Raw genomic sequence first — 17,649 nt, 5'->3', positions numbered from 1 at the left:
GCAGCAGCCACACATGCTCCATTTGATGCTCCCTGCGGTCTGGAAATTCGGATCACAAGGTATGCTGGGAACCTGGAAGCAAAGGGGACTGCAGGGACTGCTCCCAGCTGGAGTCCCAGCCTTGGCCTGTGCTGGGCCTGCCACCACACACGCAATTAGCATTCATTATTTGGCAGTGTTTTTGTGATGTGGGTGCATCTCCACCTGGAACAAGTTGAAAAAGCATAAAAGCCATCAAAGTGTTATCAGATGTTATCAAAATGGAGCCCACTAAAATCTGGACTACATCTGAATTACTGGCACACAGATGACAAGTCCTACATCCCATTAAGAATTTCCTGAGTCCTCAGACTTACTGCTCATGCAAAAGATGCTTGTGAACAAAATGTCATCCTTTGAATGACAAAGCAGAAGATGAGAGGAGTGTTTCTGATGATTTCATTAATGGTTTTTCAATCCAGACCCTGTATCTTCTTTCTGACACTGTTTTATCTCTCTTAATCAAGGAGGATTCCTTGCACAGACTTTCTGCCCTGCTGTGGCTGCTGGTGGTGAGACCTGTGCTGGAGCCCATCACCCATGAGCACTGTGCTGGTTTAAGAAGGGCTCTCCAACCAAGTTGGCTTCACAAAACTTCCCAAGCCACAGCAACCAGCCCCCACTGTATTTTCAGTCTCAAGCATGTCTTCACCATATTTATGTCTAAACAGAAAATGGCTTTTTCCTCCACTGCTGCTGTCATTTCCTAACCCTCCTGCCCAAAGATTATTTTCCACCCCTTCCACTCATTCCCATGGTTTTTTCCCTGTGATTCCCAGAGCAGGGATACCCTGCCCTCTGCTCCTAAGTGCTCGTGACAGCTGCCATCTTGGCCCAATCAAGGGTGATTGATCCAGCATCCTTCAGCATCAAGTGCATTTGATCTGTAAAGCTCTCCAGCTGGGGCTGTAATAACTCATATCCGCTGTGGGTTACACATCAAGCAGCTCTTTCCCCATCAGTCACGTCTTTCCTGATAGAAGAGTTCTTCAATGAAGGCCCTCACATCTAATCCACCATCTCATGCAGATCCTGATGGGGAAAATTTATGAAAAGCAATATTTTGTACTGCTTTGAAGCAAACAAAGCTGGTCTCCACATCAATTTTGTTGAATAAAAACTTCTGTGGGCAGAGACTGTAAATTCTTCCAGGACTTAGTCCATGATAAGAACAGTCAAATCATAAATATTTATGCACTAAATGAGCCATTAGTCACTACTTTGTTTCATTTTCATTAGCTGTGACTATATTTACTGTATTTACATTCAGATCCTGCTCTGCAGTGTCACTGTCAGCCCAAAGCTGCTGCTCAGCCATCTGGAAACGGGTTCCCAACTCTGAGTAAGAGAACCAGGCCTGGATATTCCTGTTTGTGTGGGATCCCTGTTTCAGTGCACCTGAACAGAAAACATAAATACATTTTTATACCTGACAATACAATGTGTGTCCAAGTCTGCACCCTCCTTTAGGTTCATGACACAAGCCAAATGACCACATTACTTTTACTGCAGCCTGATTGTGTTGTGTTGCCTAAATCACAGGTTTTGGTGATATGTTTTGCACAATGAGATTGGATTGGTTTGTCTATCTGGCACACAAATATGAGACTAAATATCTATTTAGGCATTAGGTTTGCTGAGTGGCTTTTTAGCTCTGTAGCAATGTGTTTCAATGCATTCCAGGCATGGAAATCAGGCCAGAACAGGATGGACAGAATACTTCCTGTCTCTGAGGGATAGCAGGTTGCAAAGGAAGAAAACAAGAACAGCAAAATCTGTAGAGAGGATTCTCCTCATCTCCCAGTTTAGAACTCAGTGATCGTCAAGCCAGAATTGTTATCTTTAGATTTAATTGGTTTTAATGTTTTTCTTTCATGGTTTTGTCCCATCTCTCATTGATCTAATGGGAAATTTTAATTGCCACATCCTCCCATGACAAGGAATAGCTATGGCTTAATTATATCTTGTGTGAAGCACCATTTTATCTTCTTTCTGTTTCTTTTCTTAAGCCTGTCACATGTGGGATTCATTTGTCAGCTCCAGCTCTCATAATGAGAGATGTTTGAAAATCATTCCATCATTCCTTGTTCCCCTTCTCTGAGCCCTTGTAATGTTACACATCTCTCCATCAGACTCACCTCTTTCCAGACTAGAGAGCTCCTGTACATGTCTTGTATGGAACTTGTTCTCTATCTTTGTTCATCCTTTACCCTTACCCTATAAATTTGTTCCAAATTTACATATCCTTTGGGAGGTGAAGGACCAGAGCTGTGCACAATATTCAACAGTCAGGTGCATTATTGTTTTATGGAGAGTAATGGTTATGTGATTTGTTCCCTCTCCTAAGAAATCAATTTTTACCCCCCTTAACTGACAGGTTCTATGGGAAAGAAAGCTGTTTACTGCCATCCCTTGGCCATAACTAGAATGATTTGGTGCAGAATCTCTATTGTAAATCCAGCCAAAATTCCCTAAATCCATAAAGTAAATGGGAAGGTATTAAGGTACTGTGCCAATGAGAAATATACAGGGCATAAATTCAGGATTAACTGCTCTCCCTAAATGAGATTCCACTGATATGACAGAAACAAATTAAATTACATACAGACCAGTTATTAAAAATGTTGACAGGTTTAGAATATCACAAGGAAAACCTTGAGGGGCAGCAAGTGCAGTTATCTGATCCATGCAAATCTTTTCATTGATTTCTGAGAACTCTGACATGGTACCAAAGCTCTACAATGATTTTAATCTGAAGACACGAAATTAAGTTATATGGGAATACTGATATGAATAGAGAGACTTTCTATGTAAGGCCAAAATCACAGCAAACATGACAGAGTTGACTGAAGTTTCTTCCAGCTTCTGCATTTTTTATTTTTATTCTTATAAAACACTTCTCTATTTACTATCAGTCATTATATACCTTGCTTATCATCAATGATTAATTGCATCTAATTATTAATAAGGATTGAATACATATTGCCACATACATGGAGTGCAACAGACAGAAGATGGCATGTACATATTCTGAAAATCTCAGCTCCAACTGGTAAATTTGCTAATGGAGAATATTCTGTACATTCTGTAAATAATCAAGCATTTTTTATTATCTAGAGATGTTTACACTTAATGGGCATACATATCATCATAAATTAAACGTGGTTAATTAAAGTTAGTGATTTCTTTTATATGAATTATATATTTTATTCTAAATTATTGGTTTTAATGAGAAGCTATTATTGACAATTCAAACTATTAATAATATAAGCAACATCTTGAAGAAACAATGATATTCTCATCTTAATGTGCTCCAAAATTCTACAATTAGAGGATCCTGCCCACATCCCAGTGAGACAGGTGGGTCAGGGAGCTCCCAGAGGTGGAGCTGGGAGCAGAGTGAAATGGTGGAGCAGTCTGTGCAGAGTGAAATGGGGGTGAGGAGTGGGGCTCTCTGGGGTCGGTGTTCAGCACAGGCTCCTGTGACAGCAGTGACACGGAGCATCACTCCAGGGCTGCTGTGTGCCTTCCCCAGACACCACCAGGCAGCAGAAGCTGCCCTGAGCACCTCGGGAGCTGGGCCCTGTGGGACACACATTGACTCCGGGCTGAGCACAGACACCTGGAGCCGTGATGGAGCAGGAGTGCTTCCAGCTCTGAACAGATGAGCAATTCTCTGACTGGTTTCTGAACAGGTGGCAGAGATGGGGAAATGTGGTGTCCTTCCTCTCCATGGAACACTTCCCTGAGCTGTGCCAGGTGTGATGTTTGCCACACACAGCAGCTGGGTCCACACCTCTCCCCACAGCTCTCTCTGATGACGAGCAGAGTGTCACAGCTCAGGACAGACACACACAGCCCGGCTGCAGAGAAGGTGGCAGGACAGGACCTTCCAGGAGATCTGGGTCTTGCTTGGACAAGTACTGAAAACAAAATTCCTGAATTTTCTTGCAGTGGGAGAAGGGACAGAAAGGCTGCAGAAAGTCAGAGCTTTGCACAATATGTCAGGGAGAACTGTCAAGGAGAGCCTTCATCTTCTTCATCAGGCAGCATTGTGATTATTTAGGAGAAGAGACCCCTTTGCAAAGTCTTCCCTGGAGATGCCTTCACCAGGTGCCTCCAGAAGTGTTCAGCCATTTCACAGTCATTTCTCAGAGGAAATCAGATTAAAATATGGCACCTGCCAGCCCAAGGCAGAAATGTACAGAAACAATTCCATCTCTTTGCAGTGGCCAGTGCTGACAAGTGAAGGAGAAATGACTGCTCTTATTTTGGATATACTTTCTTTGATGGCATATTTTTCTCTGCACAAAATGAAATCATCTTTTTATACAGGACAATCAAGCGGTCTTGGCCCAGCTTAAAAGCAATGAAGACAATTTCCATGCCAATTATAATGTAGAGGGAAAAAAACAAGAAAAACTTGGGATGTTCTAACTTTGTATCTCCAAATCCAATAGTGGTCAAAGTGATAAAGCAGAAATAAAAGGCTTCCTGAAAATTCATTTTTTTTTCCCATTTTGGAAGAATAGCAGCAGCACAGGAGATGTACACAAAGATAACTAGCACCATCAACACAATGGGCACATCTAATTTTTCTAATTCTTTTCCTATTTTGTCAAAATTCTTGATTACTCTGGACACCGTCTTTTCCCTGGCTAGTTCAGGACATGAACTCCATCTCTCCATGCTTTTATTTCTTGCTGGTTGTGTGTTTTCATTCTCCCTGGCAATTAACATTTCAAAAAGTTCCACGTTGCGATATTTGACCTGTTTCACACCTGACTGACTTCTCAGCACTTCCATAATGGTCAGGGGCTCGTTGATGACTATTTTAGACTGTTCCCTGGATCTCAGTTCATTCCTTTTGATACATGTGGATCCAGAACAGAGTTTAGAGGCAAGAATTTTTGACTGCAGTTTCCTGAACTCGTTGTAGGACTTGGATAAGACAGTTGCAAGGATGTCTCCCATGTCTGTCAGGACCAAGAACATCAGGGGGATCCCAAATAAAGCATACAACATACAGAGATACTTTCCAGTCCATGTCACAGGATAGGTATTGCCATAACCTTGAACAAGAACAAGAAGGGAATGAGAAGAGAAAGAGGGAGATGTGTTACATAAAATTGGTAGCAGAAGATATGCCTTTTCCCTAAATCCAATTTGGGTATTTATATTTCCTTCCTTTAACATACTGGATATGAAACTCAAGCTGTAAATCAGTGCTTTTCCATTATAGTGGAAGAAAATTTGGTATTATAGGAACTGTATTACATTTTATCAACCATTTTTCTCTTCATCCTTCAGAAGACATTGAATATTCCTTCTCTCCTTTCAAAGACCATTTTTTTTTCCTAGGGGAACTTCTAGGCCCAGTACTTAGCCTGTCAGATTATCGGCTCATATGCTGAGATATGGTTTCCCTCATTTTCTTCATCCATGCATGTTTTCACTTGTAGCTGCCTCAGCCTTTGGTCTGAACCCAGCCTCAGTCCCTGCTTTGCTGTGAGGCACTGAAATATCATTTATTCTTGGTCACTCTCTTCCCCACAGGCTAACTGGGAATGCTAATCTTTACTCTCAAAGCACTTGGGAAAGATTATTGTCATTATTGCACAGAGTAATCTTATTTACTCTTTTTAAAATTGTTTTCTGAGTGTTAAAAATTCCTTGTGCATTTTTCAGGCTTAAAACTCATCCTGAGCTTAAATTTAGCTATCCAGAAATCTTTCCTAGCTGAGCCACTTGGCAGCCTCCCCAGGCAGCAAAGAGATGGCAGTTCAGACCATCAAACTTCAGACTAGATGCCTGAATTCTCCCAGGAAATTCAAGGTAGATAATTTGATTCTATCCCAAGGTGATTTATCAGTTCCTGATACTGCAAATAACAAACCCACTGCAATGGAAGCAGCCACCTATTCCATCTATTAGCAGCAAATATTCCAGGCTTTCTACTGATCCCAAAATTCAGGTCAAAACTGAGGAAGCTGCATTAATACTCAGTGCTATGAGGGCAAAAAGTACTGGCAGCTTAGAAATAAATATGTTGGGCCGGTGTGTATGGGGACATTTATCAAGTCCCATGTTAATGGAGGTGGGTAAATATGCCCAGGGAAGACATTTCTCACAATATGCCTTTTCATCAACTTGCTGAAGTCAAAGCTTTCTGATAAAACACCCCCTTTCAAAAGTTCATGGCTGCTGTGTTTGTTCCAGGAAATATTCACAGGGCTGAGGATTTTAGTCTCATCCCCAGTGCGTCTCTGGCCACCCAGACTTGTGTCTTTAACTGCAAGAAGCTGAATTTGAACAGTCACCTAAGAGATGAGAGTGTGAGGTTTGAGCTGTGACACAGCACACAAGGGCTCTGGGTGAGCACATCAGCTCTCACACTGTTCCTTGTGTAGGAAAAGCTCTTTTTAAGGTTCAGTTTTTCTCTTACAGTAGGATGCATCCCCATGCTGGGATCTTGAGCACATCCTCCTGCAGTGGAGAAATGTCAATTGCAATTTGCAATTCCCACAACGCTGTGGGAATATTTCCCATCCAGCTTTGATTATGACAAATTTGGATAGACAGTGCCTGTACTTGCCAGCATTTGAGAAAGATTAACAAAGGGATAAAAGTAGCTTTGGGAATGAGCATGAGGAGTTGTATTTAGCAATGCAGAGGGAGCCAAAATCAGAGCAGATGTTTCTATTTGATCTAGGTCCTCCTTTGAAATATGAAGTCAGACTGAAAGATTTCAAAGGTGTCACTTAAACACTATCATGTGCTGTTAACCCAGAGAAATGTGAACATGGTGGTTAATTACAGAACCACAGATTAACAAAGCTGAATTAGACATAAGTAACTGAGAAGCAATTGAAAAACAATATATGTATTATGAATTACCTTTTCCAGAGAAGAAAACATTACCCAAGAGGACACACAACAGTGAGAAGGATAAGGTTTGAGACTGAAAAATGGAGATTTCTTTTTAGTTCAATAGCTCTGTGAACATCATATAAGAATACATGTTATAGTATGTGTGTAGAAATGTGTAGATGCAGTTAATTAGTGTGTACCACCACTAATTACTAAATTGTGACTTATTTCTGTGACTCAGCTATGTCTCTGCAGTCTGTGTTTGCAGAGCCACTTGCAGACTCATCAGCAATACTCAGGGGAAAAATTCAAGGGGATTTGGGCTTTGGGTTTAGAAGGGGTTTGTTTCTGGGAGAAACGCCTTTTGGGGTTTGTTTGTTTGTTTCTTTGTTTCTTTGTTTGCTCATTTGTTTGTTTGTTTTGGGTGGTTTTAATTCTCTGGAAGAAATGCATTAGAGAAAGCTGCAACAGGAATTTATTCTGAAGGGTGTTACTTTACCTCTGTACTTACCCACAGTTGTGAATACTGTGCAGCAAAAAAAGAGAGACCCAAAGAAATTCCATCTTTCTTTTGGGTTGATGTACCAGACTGGGTCAGCTGTGTTCAAAAGCTGATGGATGTCGTGGTTAAACGTCTCATTTTCTGTCAGGTTGTCTGTCCAGTTATCTGTCACAGTCACAGCAGGAGGCACAGTGAGTGCAGACCACCACCCAGGGAGCAGCCTGCCTGCTACCCCAGTGAAATACACTGCAGCTGAGGATTTGCTCATATTCTCTTAAAAGATAAAAATATTCACCTTCTCGCCCCCCCCTTTCAAGCCCCTCACCCCCACCTCTGAAAAAATCAGGTGCGTTCAGTGGCTTTGGTGAATAAAAGTACAGGGAAAAAAAATAAAGCAGGACAAGATGACTGAGTAAGCAGCTTCCAGCCTGAATGTCCTGTTTCATTTTAGTCTTCTTTTGACCCAGAGACACCAAGAAATGTGGGCTCAACAGCAGGGAACCAATATGAACCACTTGGATATCACTGCCCAGCGCCCTGCTGTGAATCCTGCAACCCTTCATCGTCCTCCCCGTGGCTGGGCTTTGCTGGAAAGGACATTATTTACATTATTTAATTGCCCAGAATTGATCATTGTGTCAGCACAGCTACCTGAGTGAAGCTCCAAGCCCATGTACAAACCCCATCACAAATCCAGGAGGATTTCTAACCCTTCTTTCCTCCTCTATCCCCTCCAATCAGCTTCACTGGGTCTGGGGTGCAGAACTGCACCTGTGTCCCTCTGAGCATCCCATCACCAGAGGGCTGGCAGGGAAGCTCAGAGCAGGGAGGAGGCAGCTGGAAAAACTTTCTGAGAGAGGGGATTCAGCCTCAACAAACTGCAGGAAATACCACAGGAATGTCAGCTACTCGTTAAGAACCTGGCAAAAAGGGAGAACACAGGCATCTCAGGAAAATTCTTTCCAGGCAGGAACACAAGGACTGGGAAGCTTGCAGTCAAAAATCACAGCTAAAGAAGAAACCAGCAGTCATTAGCTAGGCAGAGTGAAAATCCTGTTTGCAGGGTCAGCTGCTAGTATTTTGAAGAACGTCTTAAAAAGCAAAAAAAACTCATTCAAAAAGCAGAGTAATTAATAGCTCCCTGTGCAGGTAAGTCATTTTGAAATTCCAGTACATACCTGGTAACTTTCTGGCGAGGCACATCAGCTTCCGCAGAAATGCTCTGTATTCTTCACTTACTGTGACCTCCCGGGTACTTTCAATGTGGGAAAACATGAGAGCCCCAAGAAAAGCATAGATGACAAGAGACACAATGAAGCAGGCATGAGGAAACACTGCCCAAAATATTTTTTTACATGTTGTTTTACCTTGCAGAGGCTGTGATGTTGTTGCCATCCTAAGCTCGTCTTTTTTTTTTTTTTTTTTTAATATATAATTTTGTGGAGAAGACACAGCTTTTAGAAAGAAAGATGAGGATGTAAAAGCTTTTGCAGCCAAGAAAAGCTTCTCCTGTGAAAACAAGGATTGTTCTGCCTCAGGCTTTCAGATCACATGTCTTTATAAGTGAAGATTGCACTACAGTCCCCACGGAAAAGCAGCACAAACCCTGAAATACTTCTCAGTGGATGCCACGCCACTCTATCTCTGAATTATTATTGATCAGCCAGCACTGTAATGCACAGGGATCACTAGCTCCTATCAGCTTCCACTGGAGCCAACTCGTGCTTAAAGTTCCTTCTCCTGAACAGCAGCTTCCCACTGATAGAGCAGAAACACTTCCAGCTCCCAGGAGGGAAAGTGTGCACTGTAAGGAATACAGTTCTTTAAAGATTTCTCCCAGAAACAATCAGGAGCATCTAAAATTAATCAAAAGAAGGGGATGGCTCTAATTGTAACCCCTAGGCAGACAATAGAACAATGAATTTCCCTTTCAGAGAGCTTACAGAATCTATACCGCTCAATCTTTGTAGAGAGGGTCTTTTGAATTTTAAATTCTTTTTCTCCTGAGAAAGAAGTAAAATAAAAATAGTCAAGAAGGTTTCTCCTAGCTCTCACTGGAATAAAATCTTCCTATATAAATAGAAGTTTCAATTGTGAAATTCTCACTGACCTTAGTAAGTCAGGACTGCAAGATTCAGTTCAGAGTTAGTGATCTTTGCAAACTATTTCCAACTTTAAAAATAAAGCCTTTCTTTTCATCCTTTACTCTAAAATACAAAGGAGCAGCAACATCCTTTGCTCTAAAACACTTGTTGGAGCAACAAGTAGCATCACTGCCCTTTGCAAGTTTTGTAGTGGTAGTAAGAAGAGTTGGACTTTACAGAAAGACATATTAAATATTTTATCTCCAGGCATCTTTCATTAAAAATTGAAACAATCTTGTGCAGCCAAGACCTACTATGTGAGCTGTGTGTATGGAGCAAGTCCACACATCCACACAGAAATCCTACATGCTTACAGTGACTTATTCTAGGTCAACTCTCAGTAAATTGGATCAGAAAATAGTTAATGTTCGCCAGTATGCAAGTCTCCACTTAAAAGAAAAGAGACTTTTAGGGCTAAGACAAAAATAAAGCTGTGTGCTTGCTATTTTTCTTGTTATCTTCCTTGCTGGCTCAGTCTTGCTTTTTGACAACAGATTTTTAAATCCTCTTATTGCAGTCAACCTCTGGGGTTTTTTTCCCCACTGACCTGAAACACAGGGTTAAAAACTGCTAATGTTCATAATTAATCCAAAGCAACAGAACTTCCTGAGAGGTTGTGCTTGGAGATAATGTACATAGGTCTGGAGCCCTTTATGCTGGGAATTGTTACAATAGAGACTGAAATATTGGAAATCTGTTTATTACTGTCCAAATGCACGGGCTGCACACACCTGCAGGAGTGTGGTTCCGCTACCCTCCTCTCAAGCAGCACAGTTAAAAATCGGGAAAATTTCATAAGAAACACGGATGGCTGAAGGTGTGGACAGCTTTCAGACAAAGAATGACTGAGCAGCCACTGGCCAGGGGGGGAAATATTGAGGAACTCTCTTCAGTCTGCCAGGTGTTCTGGAGGGAGCAGGTGAGGGATCAGCTCTCTGCAGCCTCTTTGGGGACCATCAAAAGGAGCAAGTAGAAATCTGCTCCAAAACAAAACAGGACTGTTTCTCACATGGCTAGGAAGGTCTTTGCCAAAGGTTGTTGGGTTTCCATACATGAAAGAGAATGGAGAGATGTTTAGAAGAACAGTCACTAGTGCTGACTACTAACCACACAGGGCTCAATAACCCCCCTGAACAGCAAATAGCTTGCAGCTGTAAAAATAAGATGGGGTACTGGGCAATGAGCCCCTGTCTGAGGCTACATATTCACACTGGTGTTCTAAAAAAGGTTTTCACTGGCCAGTATGGTAATTCTGATACAGTTTGTCCTGCACAGTTTTTCATCTGCAACTCAGATATAAACCTATTTTCCACAAAGTGCTTTAAAATCTTCTCAGCCTCCTCCTACACATGGTGCTGCAAAGTATTTACCAATTCCCAGGAGCTTCTCAGCCATTTGCAGCATCAAGCTCTGAGCTTGTGACAACAAGAAAATTTAATAAAAATAAAACCAGAAATGATTTTTACATTATTTGCTTAATCTAAACCGTTTCCCACTATTGCTGTATTACATATTTGAACTTAGTTGCTTAAAAGCAAATCCCACTAACCACAAGTTATTCCAAATTGAGTTACTGGTACTTGTATTGAGAGAGATTTTTGCAATAGACATTTCCTATCCACATTAATGGACACCAAACCTGCATTTGTCCCAACTTCCATTTCTTTGATTAGGGCAAATGTGAGTGCTCTGTAAGGTGCTGCTTGAAAGGGAAGTTTTTGACCACAGCTGCAAGGTTAAATAAATCCAGCAAAAATATATACTTACAATGAAATTGCTATTTTATCTAATATTTCTGAATTACATAGGTTAAACCTAGAAGGTCCTTGTTTGGGCAGAGAGAAACATTTTTCAATAATCACTAAAACTCTCCCTGCATTAAGTCATCTGCTATGTTGCCAAAGACCTGCTGTGTTACCTGCTCTGTGAAACACCATTCTGTACTGACAAAGAGTGCAATGTCATCCTTTTTAAGAGAAAATCAAAGTGACCTGAAGGATGACAGTGCTTTTTAAAAATAAATGGCAATGGATTAAATGGTTTGCTTTTATTTACACCTGGCATTGATTCTGATGGGAATATGGTTTAATAGAGGAACTGAGACCTCATCCTGGCAGAAATTCACGACAAGGAGAATTAAAAACCTTCCATTCCAGGTTGAATGTTAACAAGGATCATGGAAGATTTGATCCATTGCCTCAATATAGGTCCCTGGAAAGTATTTCCAGAATGCATTCAGTTTAGCTCCCCCCAGAAAATGAATGTTTTGGTATAGTGGTAATATCACCTCCAAGCACCCCAAAACAGCAAAAAATGAGTGGCAGCAGTAGCTGCATTAATAAAGCAATCTCAGGGCTGTGTGAGCATTAGATTTGACATAAGGACACACCACTCGAGGTCAACTGGGTGGGGGGTGTCAGTGAAGTTTCACTCTTAGTGCCCTCAGCGCGTTCAAATTACTCCTCCCACCTCCCACCCACAATGGTTATCCCACTCCCTCCCAGCCCTGGGGCTCCTTGAGGCCTCTTCCCATGGGATTGCAGCCCAGCAGCAGAGCTGGCCCAAACCCAGCCCCAGCACAGACCAAGACACTTGTGCAGAGCAAATGCACCCAGCCAGATGAGCCACACCAGCTTTTAAGGCACTCTGCAAATATTTATCTCCTCACAACCCCACATTCCATATTGCCCTGGAATATGAATTCCCCTGACACCTCCCATTCTTAGCCCTTACACCTCACACTGCTAGGATGGAGAGAGGAATGCACAAACTGGCAGTAGGGTGTGTTGGATACCCCAGGGAAGGTTTGGTTTTCTTTGTATCCATCTTTAAAAGTCTCAGCTTTTGCTTGAGTCGAGTGCTTGAGCTTGTAACCTCTGGGAATATTTGAGAGCACTCAGGACTATCATCCTGACACTACACAGAATGCTAAGTGGATTCAAAGATGTCCAGGACTCTCACCCTGAATAGGAGATTTTCCTATTTCATTCTTTGTTCACACCAAAGCCAAGTAAATGGTCCCATAATTTAATTTACAAGAGAAAAACACTCTCAATATGCCCCAGGACCAAGCAAAGCTTGGGTATTAGTTTCTGTTCCTCCTCTTTCTTTCTAAGAGGGATGAAGTCACATAGTGCGGAAACACCTTTAATGGGAAGTGTAATTAAACACAGGACCAGTCTTTGGTCACTCACAAGCTAACCAGCCCCTAAATCCCCAAATCCTTGCCTGGGCAGAAACACTTCACCTTGCCTTCCTCTTCCCCAAACCTGAGCAGCCACAACAGCGTGGAAGAAGCCAAGCTGCACCCAGAATGAGGAAATATTAGCTTTTTTTCCCTTTGGAAATGGTAACATCTTCTCTCTCCCAGAGCTTGACCCAGTAGCCAGGGGTGCAGCTCATCCGGGGGGTTTGGCTGCTGCAAGGCTGAGGTTTCCAACAGAGCAGAGCTCTGTGTCAGCCACTTTGCTCCTGCTGCTCTCTGAAACGTGTGGCAACTCAGAATACACTTGGGGCTGGGAGGGGAAGCTGCTCTAGACAGACAACACTCTCCCAGACCCTTTCTAAAGGGCCACCAGCAAAACCAGTGGATAGAGGGCAACAATTCTCAATCAGGGTGGGGATGGCTTTGCAAACAAAGCCACGTCCCTGCTCATTGCTTTGCATGACTCCTCTGAGTGCTGTGGCACCATTTCAGGGTGCTGGAACAAGCAGAGAGGTTGGTGTCGCCTCGAGTCACCAGCACCAGACCCCACAGAGCAGGAGCCCTGGGTTTCCAGATAAGCAAAGGGGATTACTGAGGTTCAGCCACAAGTCTTATGCCAAGTCTTTACTGAGTTAATGTAGTGAACGTAATGCTGGTATAGTGGAGACTATCTCAGCACAGTAGTTCATTTCAAGGCAAACAAGCTCCCTGTAGAGAGATCAGAAAGCTGCTTCTGAGGAATTTAATTAACATTAGAGTATGTGAGATTATATGCTGCATGAGAGCTAAGCATCATGGTTCATGTCAACACTGCATTTATTTGCAATTCTGCACTTTGAACTGGCATAAAACCCACATAGATTCAGGATGACAAGTCCACTTTGCTCTTAAAAATGCTAATTCTTTGTAGTAATGCCACATTGCTATTAATGTGGCATTATATATACATAAGCAGGTGGAAAGAGGGGAATCTGAAACCTCAAATACAAGAACAAACTTTTAGCCATAAATATCCACCAGCATTCATGTGAGACAGTCCCTGTGACAAGCACAGATCCTCTAAACTCTCAGCATGCAAAATACTAACAAAAAAAAAATTCTTAAAATTATCTTATTTCCAATTTCACATACAAGTTCAGTCAGAGAGAACACAGATAAAAAGTCTTCCTTTGCAGGCTGCAGCATTGGCCAAGTATTACAGATAACATTGAGGTCAAATGTGTATCTGGAAGAGCTCTGAGGTCATTAAGGACTGTAAATCCCCAGAGTATCCTGCTTACAGCATTTTCTACCCTCAGTCATCCATGGCACTTTATAAACCACAGGCAGGAGTCTGTGAGATGCCCACAATCAAACACCTCTTTCTGTCTCCTCTCCCTGGCAATCAGGCTGGGCACAGTTTCGTGTCAGTGGCTCAGAGTTTCTTGAGTGTCAGGCTACATTTTCCATCACTTGTTTTCATCCCAATTTTCCTAATGACACTAAGCAATTTTTCTTCCCCTTTTGTGTAATCTTTGAAGAGTTTTTACTCCATTATCTTACCACTCATTAGTCATTGTGGATTTGGGGGGTGGAAGACACTTTCACAGATGGGTGTGCCTTGGGACAACATTGAGTGGACACTTGTCTTCAAATTTCTTTCAATTCTGCTGGTTTCCTTTAGCTCTGAGTAGGAATACATGAACTTTTCAAATCCTGTCCCACCCATTAATAAACCATTAATTGCTCACCCTTTAAATGTTTTAGCTCTCATGGGAATAGCACTTAGATGCTTTTTAGTGAATCAGAAAACAACATTTTGCCACCTTAGCGGGGGGACACACTTTCAGGTTCCGGGCCCTTGTAGCTTCACCTATGTAATTAGTTTAGGATGTAATTCCTCAATGATGTGATCCTGCCTGCGTTGATGAGTAAGGCCACACTGTGAAAGTTCCTCCTGCAAAATATTTTGGGTAGGGGAAAAAATGCATGCAAAACTGCCCACCTCTTCTGAGGAACATCTTACAAAAACTGCATGTGGAATGAAGTCTCTTCTTATATCTTTGTCGACAAGGAAAAATCCTTTAACACTTCTAAACGAGCCATCTGGGCCCCAAGTGCAATGAACCCTGTGGATTTGCCCAGGGCTCTTCCCGAGACTGCCTGGCACCCAGACTGCTACTGCTGCTCAGGCTGCTGGGAAATCCTTCTAAATGGCATTGGCCTTCACTTGGGAATTTGAGATGTGAGGGTGGGGCAGCTCAGCTGCAGGATGAATGTATGCTCAGCGAGGGTTAATGTTGGAATCCTGCCAGGCAGCCAAAGACAGCTGGCTGCATCTTATTCAGAGAGATGGGGCTGTAGGTTATGGCTTTCAGGGATTTGTCATTTGTCTAAACAAAAGGACATCAGAAACACATCAGAAATGAAATGTTGAGCAGCTGAGAGATATAGGAGATTTCAGATGAGCCCTGAAGGTGGTTCACACAGAGGAGGAAGCAGGCAGGGCTGGAGGTGGCTGCATGCCCCCATGGAGGAATGAGGGCTCACAGCTGGTCCTGAGGAGAAGCACAGCCTCCTGAGTCCTGCAGCACCAAGAACCTTGGCTCCACCAACAACAGGAGGGAAGGGGGATGGAGCACAGCAGCCAGATCTCAACCAAAGGGTGTGTCCACATCCAGGGGTCTGGCTGGAAAACAAGGGCCCCCAAACATTGGAGCTGCCAGCAGTCCTCAGCATGGAGCAAGATGGAATCTCTTGACAAGATGCTTTATGGACAATGCTGCATTTCCTCCTTCTTCCAGCCTAACTGCTGATGGAAGGAGAGCTGCAGTGGTAGCCACTCTCTGCTGTCCTCTTGCACATTCTTCAAGAGTTGTTGCTCAGCTCTTATCTCTAACCAACAGTCCCATGGCATCAGCTCACTTCAGCTGTTGGGTGTCACACCAAACCTGCCAGGAGTTCTCAGCCTCTGTGCCATGACTTCCTTTTTCTTTATTTCCAGAGGAAATATCCAATCACCATGCTGAATTATTTGCCAGAAGGCCATCCTTAGCAGCTGTGTGAAATGCTTGCCCCTAAACTGACCCACATCACATTTGCAGCTTAGCTTCTCTGGCTGAGAAGGCACAGCACAGAGCAAGGGCACAAACCCCATCATCTCCCTTCCACACATTGTGGGTCTCAGCTGGAAACACACAGTAACTGCTTCAGTAACTGAAATTTTGTTCCAACAGTACATAGAACCCTTCTTCTTCCCTGCAGTCATATGTTTACATAAGCAAAAGTATCTTGAGAAGTGCCTTTGTAGATTTGAATCTTTCTCTCCCTTCTGAAATGACCAGAATTTTTGTTCATTAATTTGAAACTGAGGCTGTCTGCAGTCCAACACTAATAGCAGAAATGTGCCATTTACACCAATTAAGCATTCAACTTAATGCCTTTATATAGCTGAATTGCAGCAGAATTTGGTCAGATTCTGTTTCCTTTTAAACTCATGCAACACAGTTTAATGGATATGAAAGCAGAATTAGCTTTTCTTCTTTTTTTTTTTTTTTTTTTAATAAGTCATTGTAGACATTCTAGCTTTCTTGAGTTATAGAAGATTTCTGCACACAGTTTTTCTGGATCTCAAAAGGGGGTGAATTGTGGCATAGCCAGAGGGATGTATAAGCAGCCCAAAAACCCCTGTGGGAAAATAGGATAAAGGATAAAGGAGAATGACTTTAAGCTGAAGAAGGGTGGGTTTAGGTCATATATTAGGGTGAATTTTTTTACTCCGAGCGTAGTTAGGCACTGAAACAGGCTGTGGGTGCTCCATCCATGGAAGTGTTCAATACCAGGCTGGATGTGGCATTGAGCAACCTGATCTAGTGGAAGGTGTCCCTCCCTATGGCAGGGAAGTCACAAGCAGACCATCTGTAAGGTCCTTTCCAACCCAAACCGTTCTATGATTGCACCTTGGCAAAAAAAAAAATCTCTTTTTGCAGAACCCTGTTGCAAAGTGACTCCCAAAGACTCAAATGTGTGCCAGTGCCCTCTGCCCTGGCACAGGGACATGGAAAACCATACCGGGTAGGAGCAGGACCCACTCCTGCTCCCCACCGCCGCCTGCAGCAGCAGCTGCCCGGGAAAGGGCGGCAGTGCAGGGCAAGCTGCAGTGGCATTTCCCAGAATAGCCTCTTACCCTCAAGCGATTCGCAGTTCATGGACTTCCCGAGCCGGTATTTCTGTGACAAGGAGATCATTCCCAAGCCCTTGAAAGAAACGGGAGTTCATCGAGGGGCGGCAAACATGTGCGGGGTGCCCGTTATCCACCTCCAGCAGTGTTTCCCAGGAGAAAGGCTGGAATTGGCCAGGGGAGCAGGAGGAGGAGGGAGGAGGGATGGCGGGGCTAGGGCCCGGCCGCCTGTTCCGAGTGCTGCCGCCAGAGAGAGCTCGAAGCCCGCGGGCCGAGCAGAGCCGGGAGCCGGGCAGCTCTGAAGGGTCTGCGAGCTCCAGGAGGGCCCAGGGACACCCAGCACCGCCGGCAGCTCCAAAGGAGGGCCCAGGGACACCCAGGAGGGCACTGGGACAGTGGCCAGGGGGACCCAGGGACACCCAGCACCTCTGGCAGCTCCAAAGAGTCTGGGGCGGCCTCCAGGAGGGCCCAGGGACACCCAGCATCTCCAAAGGCTCTGGGACAGGAGGGCCCAGGGACACCCAGCACCTCCGGCAGCTCCAAAGGGTCTGGGACAGCCTCCAGGAGGGCCCAGGGACACCCAGCACCGCCAGCAGCTCCAAAGGGTCTGCGAGATCCAGGAGGGCCCAGGGATACGCAGAAGCTCTAAAGGGTCTGTGACAGCGACCAGGAGCACCCAGGGACACCCAGCACTTCCAGCAGCTCCAAACTGTGACAGGAGGGCTCAGGG

The 17,649-nt window shown here is 43.7% G+C and overlaps 1 protein-coding gene across 2 annotated transcripts; it reads right to left on the bottom strand.

Annotated features, from left to right (window-relative positions):
* Nucleotides 1-2,928: 2,928 nt before the first annotated feature.
* On the bottom strand, nt 2,929-17,154 carry KCNK18 (potassium two pore domain channel subfamily K member 18). 2 transcript variants are annotated; one of them, XM_074545300.1, is made up of 4 exons: nt 16,926-17,154; nt 8,590-8,666; nt 7,421-7,576; nt 2,929-5,111 (listed from the first exon to the last, which is right to left on the bottom strand). In XM_074545300.1, exons 2-4 carry the CDS (start codon nt 8,612-8,614, stop codon nt 4,306-4,308), a joined length of 987 nt encoding a protein of 328 aa, XP_074401401.1. In that variant the 5' UTR covers nt 8,615-8,666; nt 16,926-17,154; the 3' UTR covers nt 2,929-4,305. The 2 variants fall into 2 exon arrangements, with proteins under 2 accessions (XP_074401401.1, XP_026651028.1); XM_026795227.2 differs by lacking the exon at nt 16,926-17,154 and having other exon boundaries at nt 8,590-16,915.
* Nucleotides 17,155-17,649: the final 495 nt, after the last annotated feature.

This window comes from Zonotrichia albicollis, chromosome 7, assembly GCF_047830755.1.
Source record: "Zonotrichia albicollis isolate bZonAlb1 chromosome 7, bZonAlb1.hap1, whole genome shotgun sequence".
Lineage (NCBI taxonomy): Eukaryota > Metazoa > Chordata > Aves > Passeriformes > Passerellidae > Zonotrichia > Zonotrichia albicollis.
The sequence above is the reverse complement of the archived record's forward strand: the minus strand, read 5'-3'. Positions and strand labels throughout refer to the sequence as shown.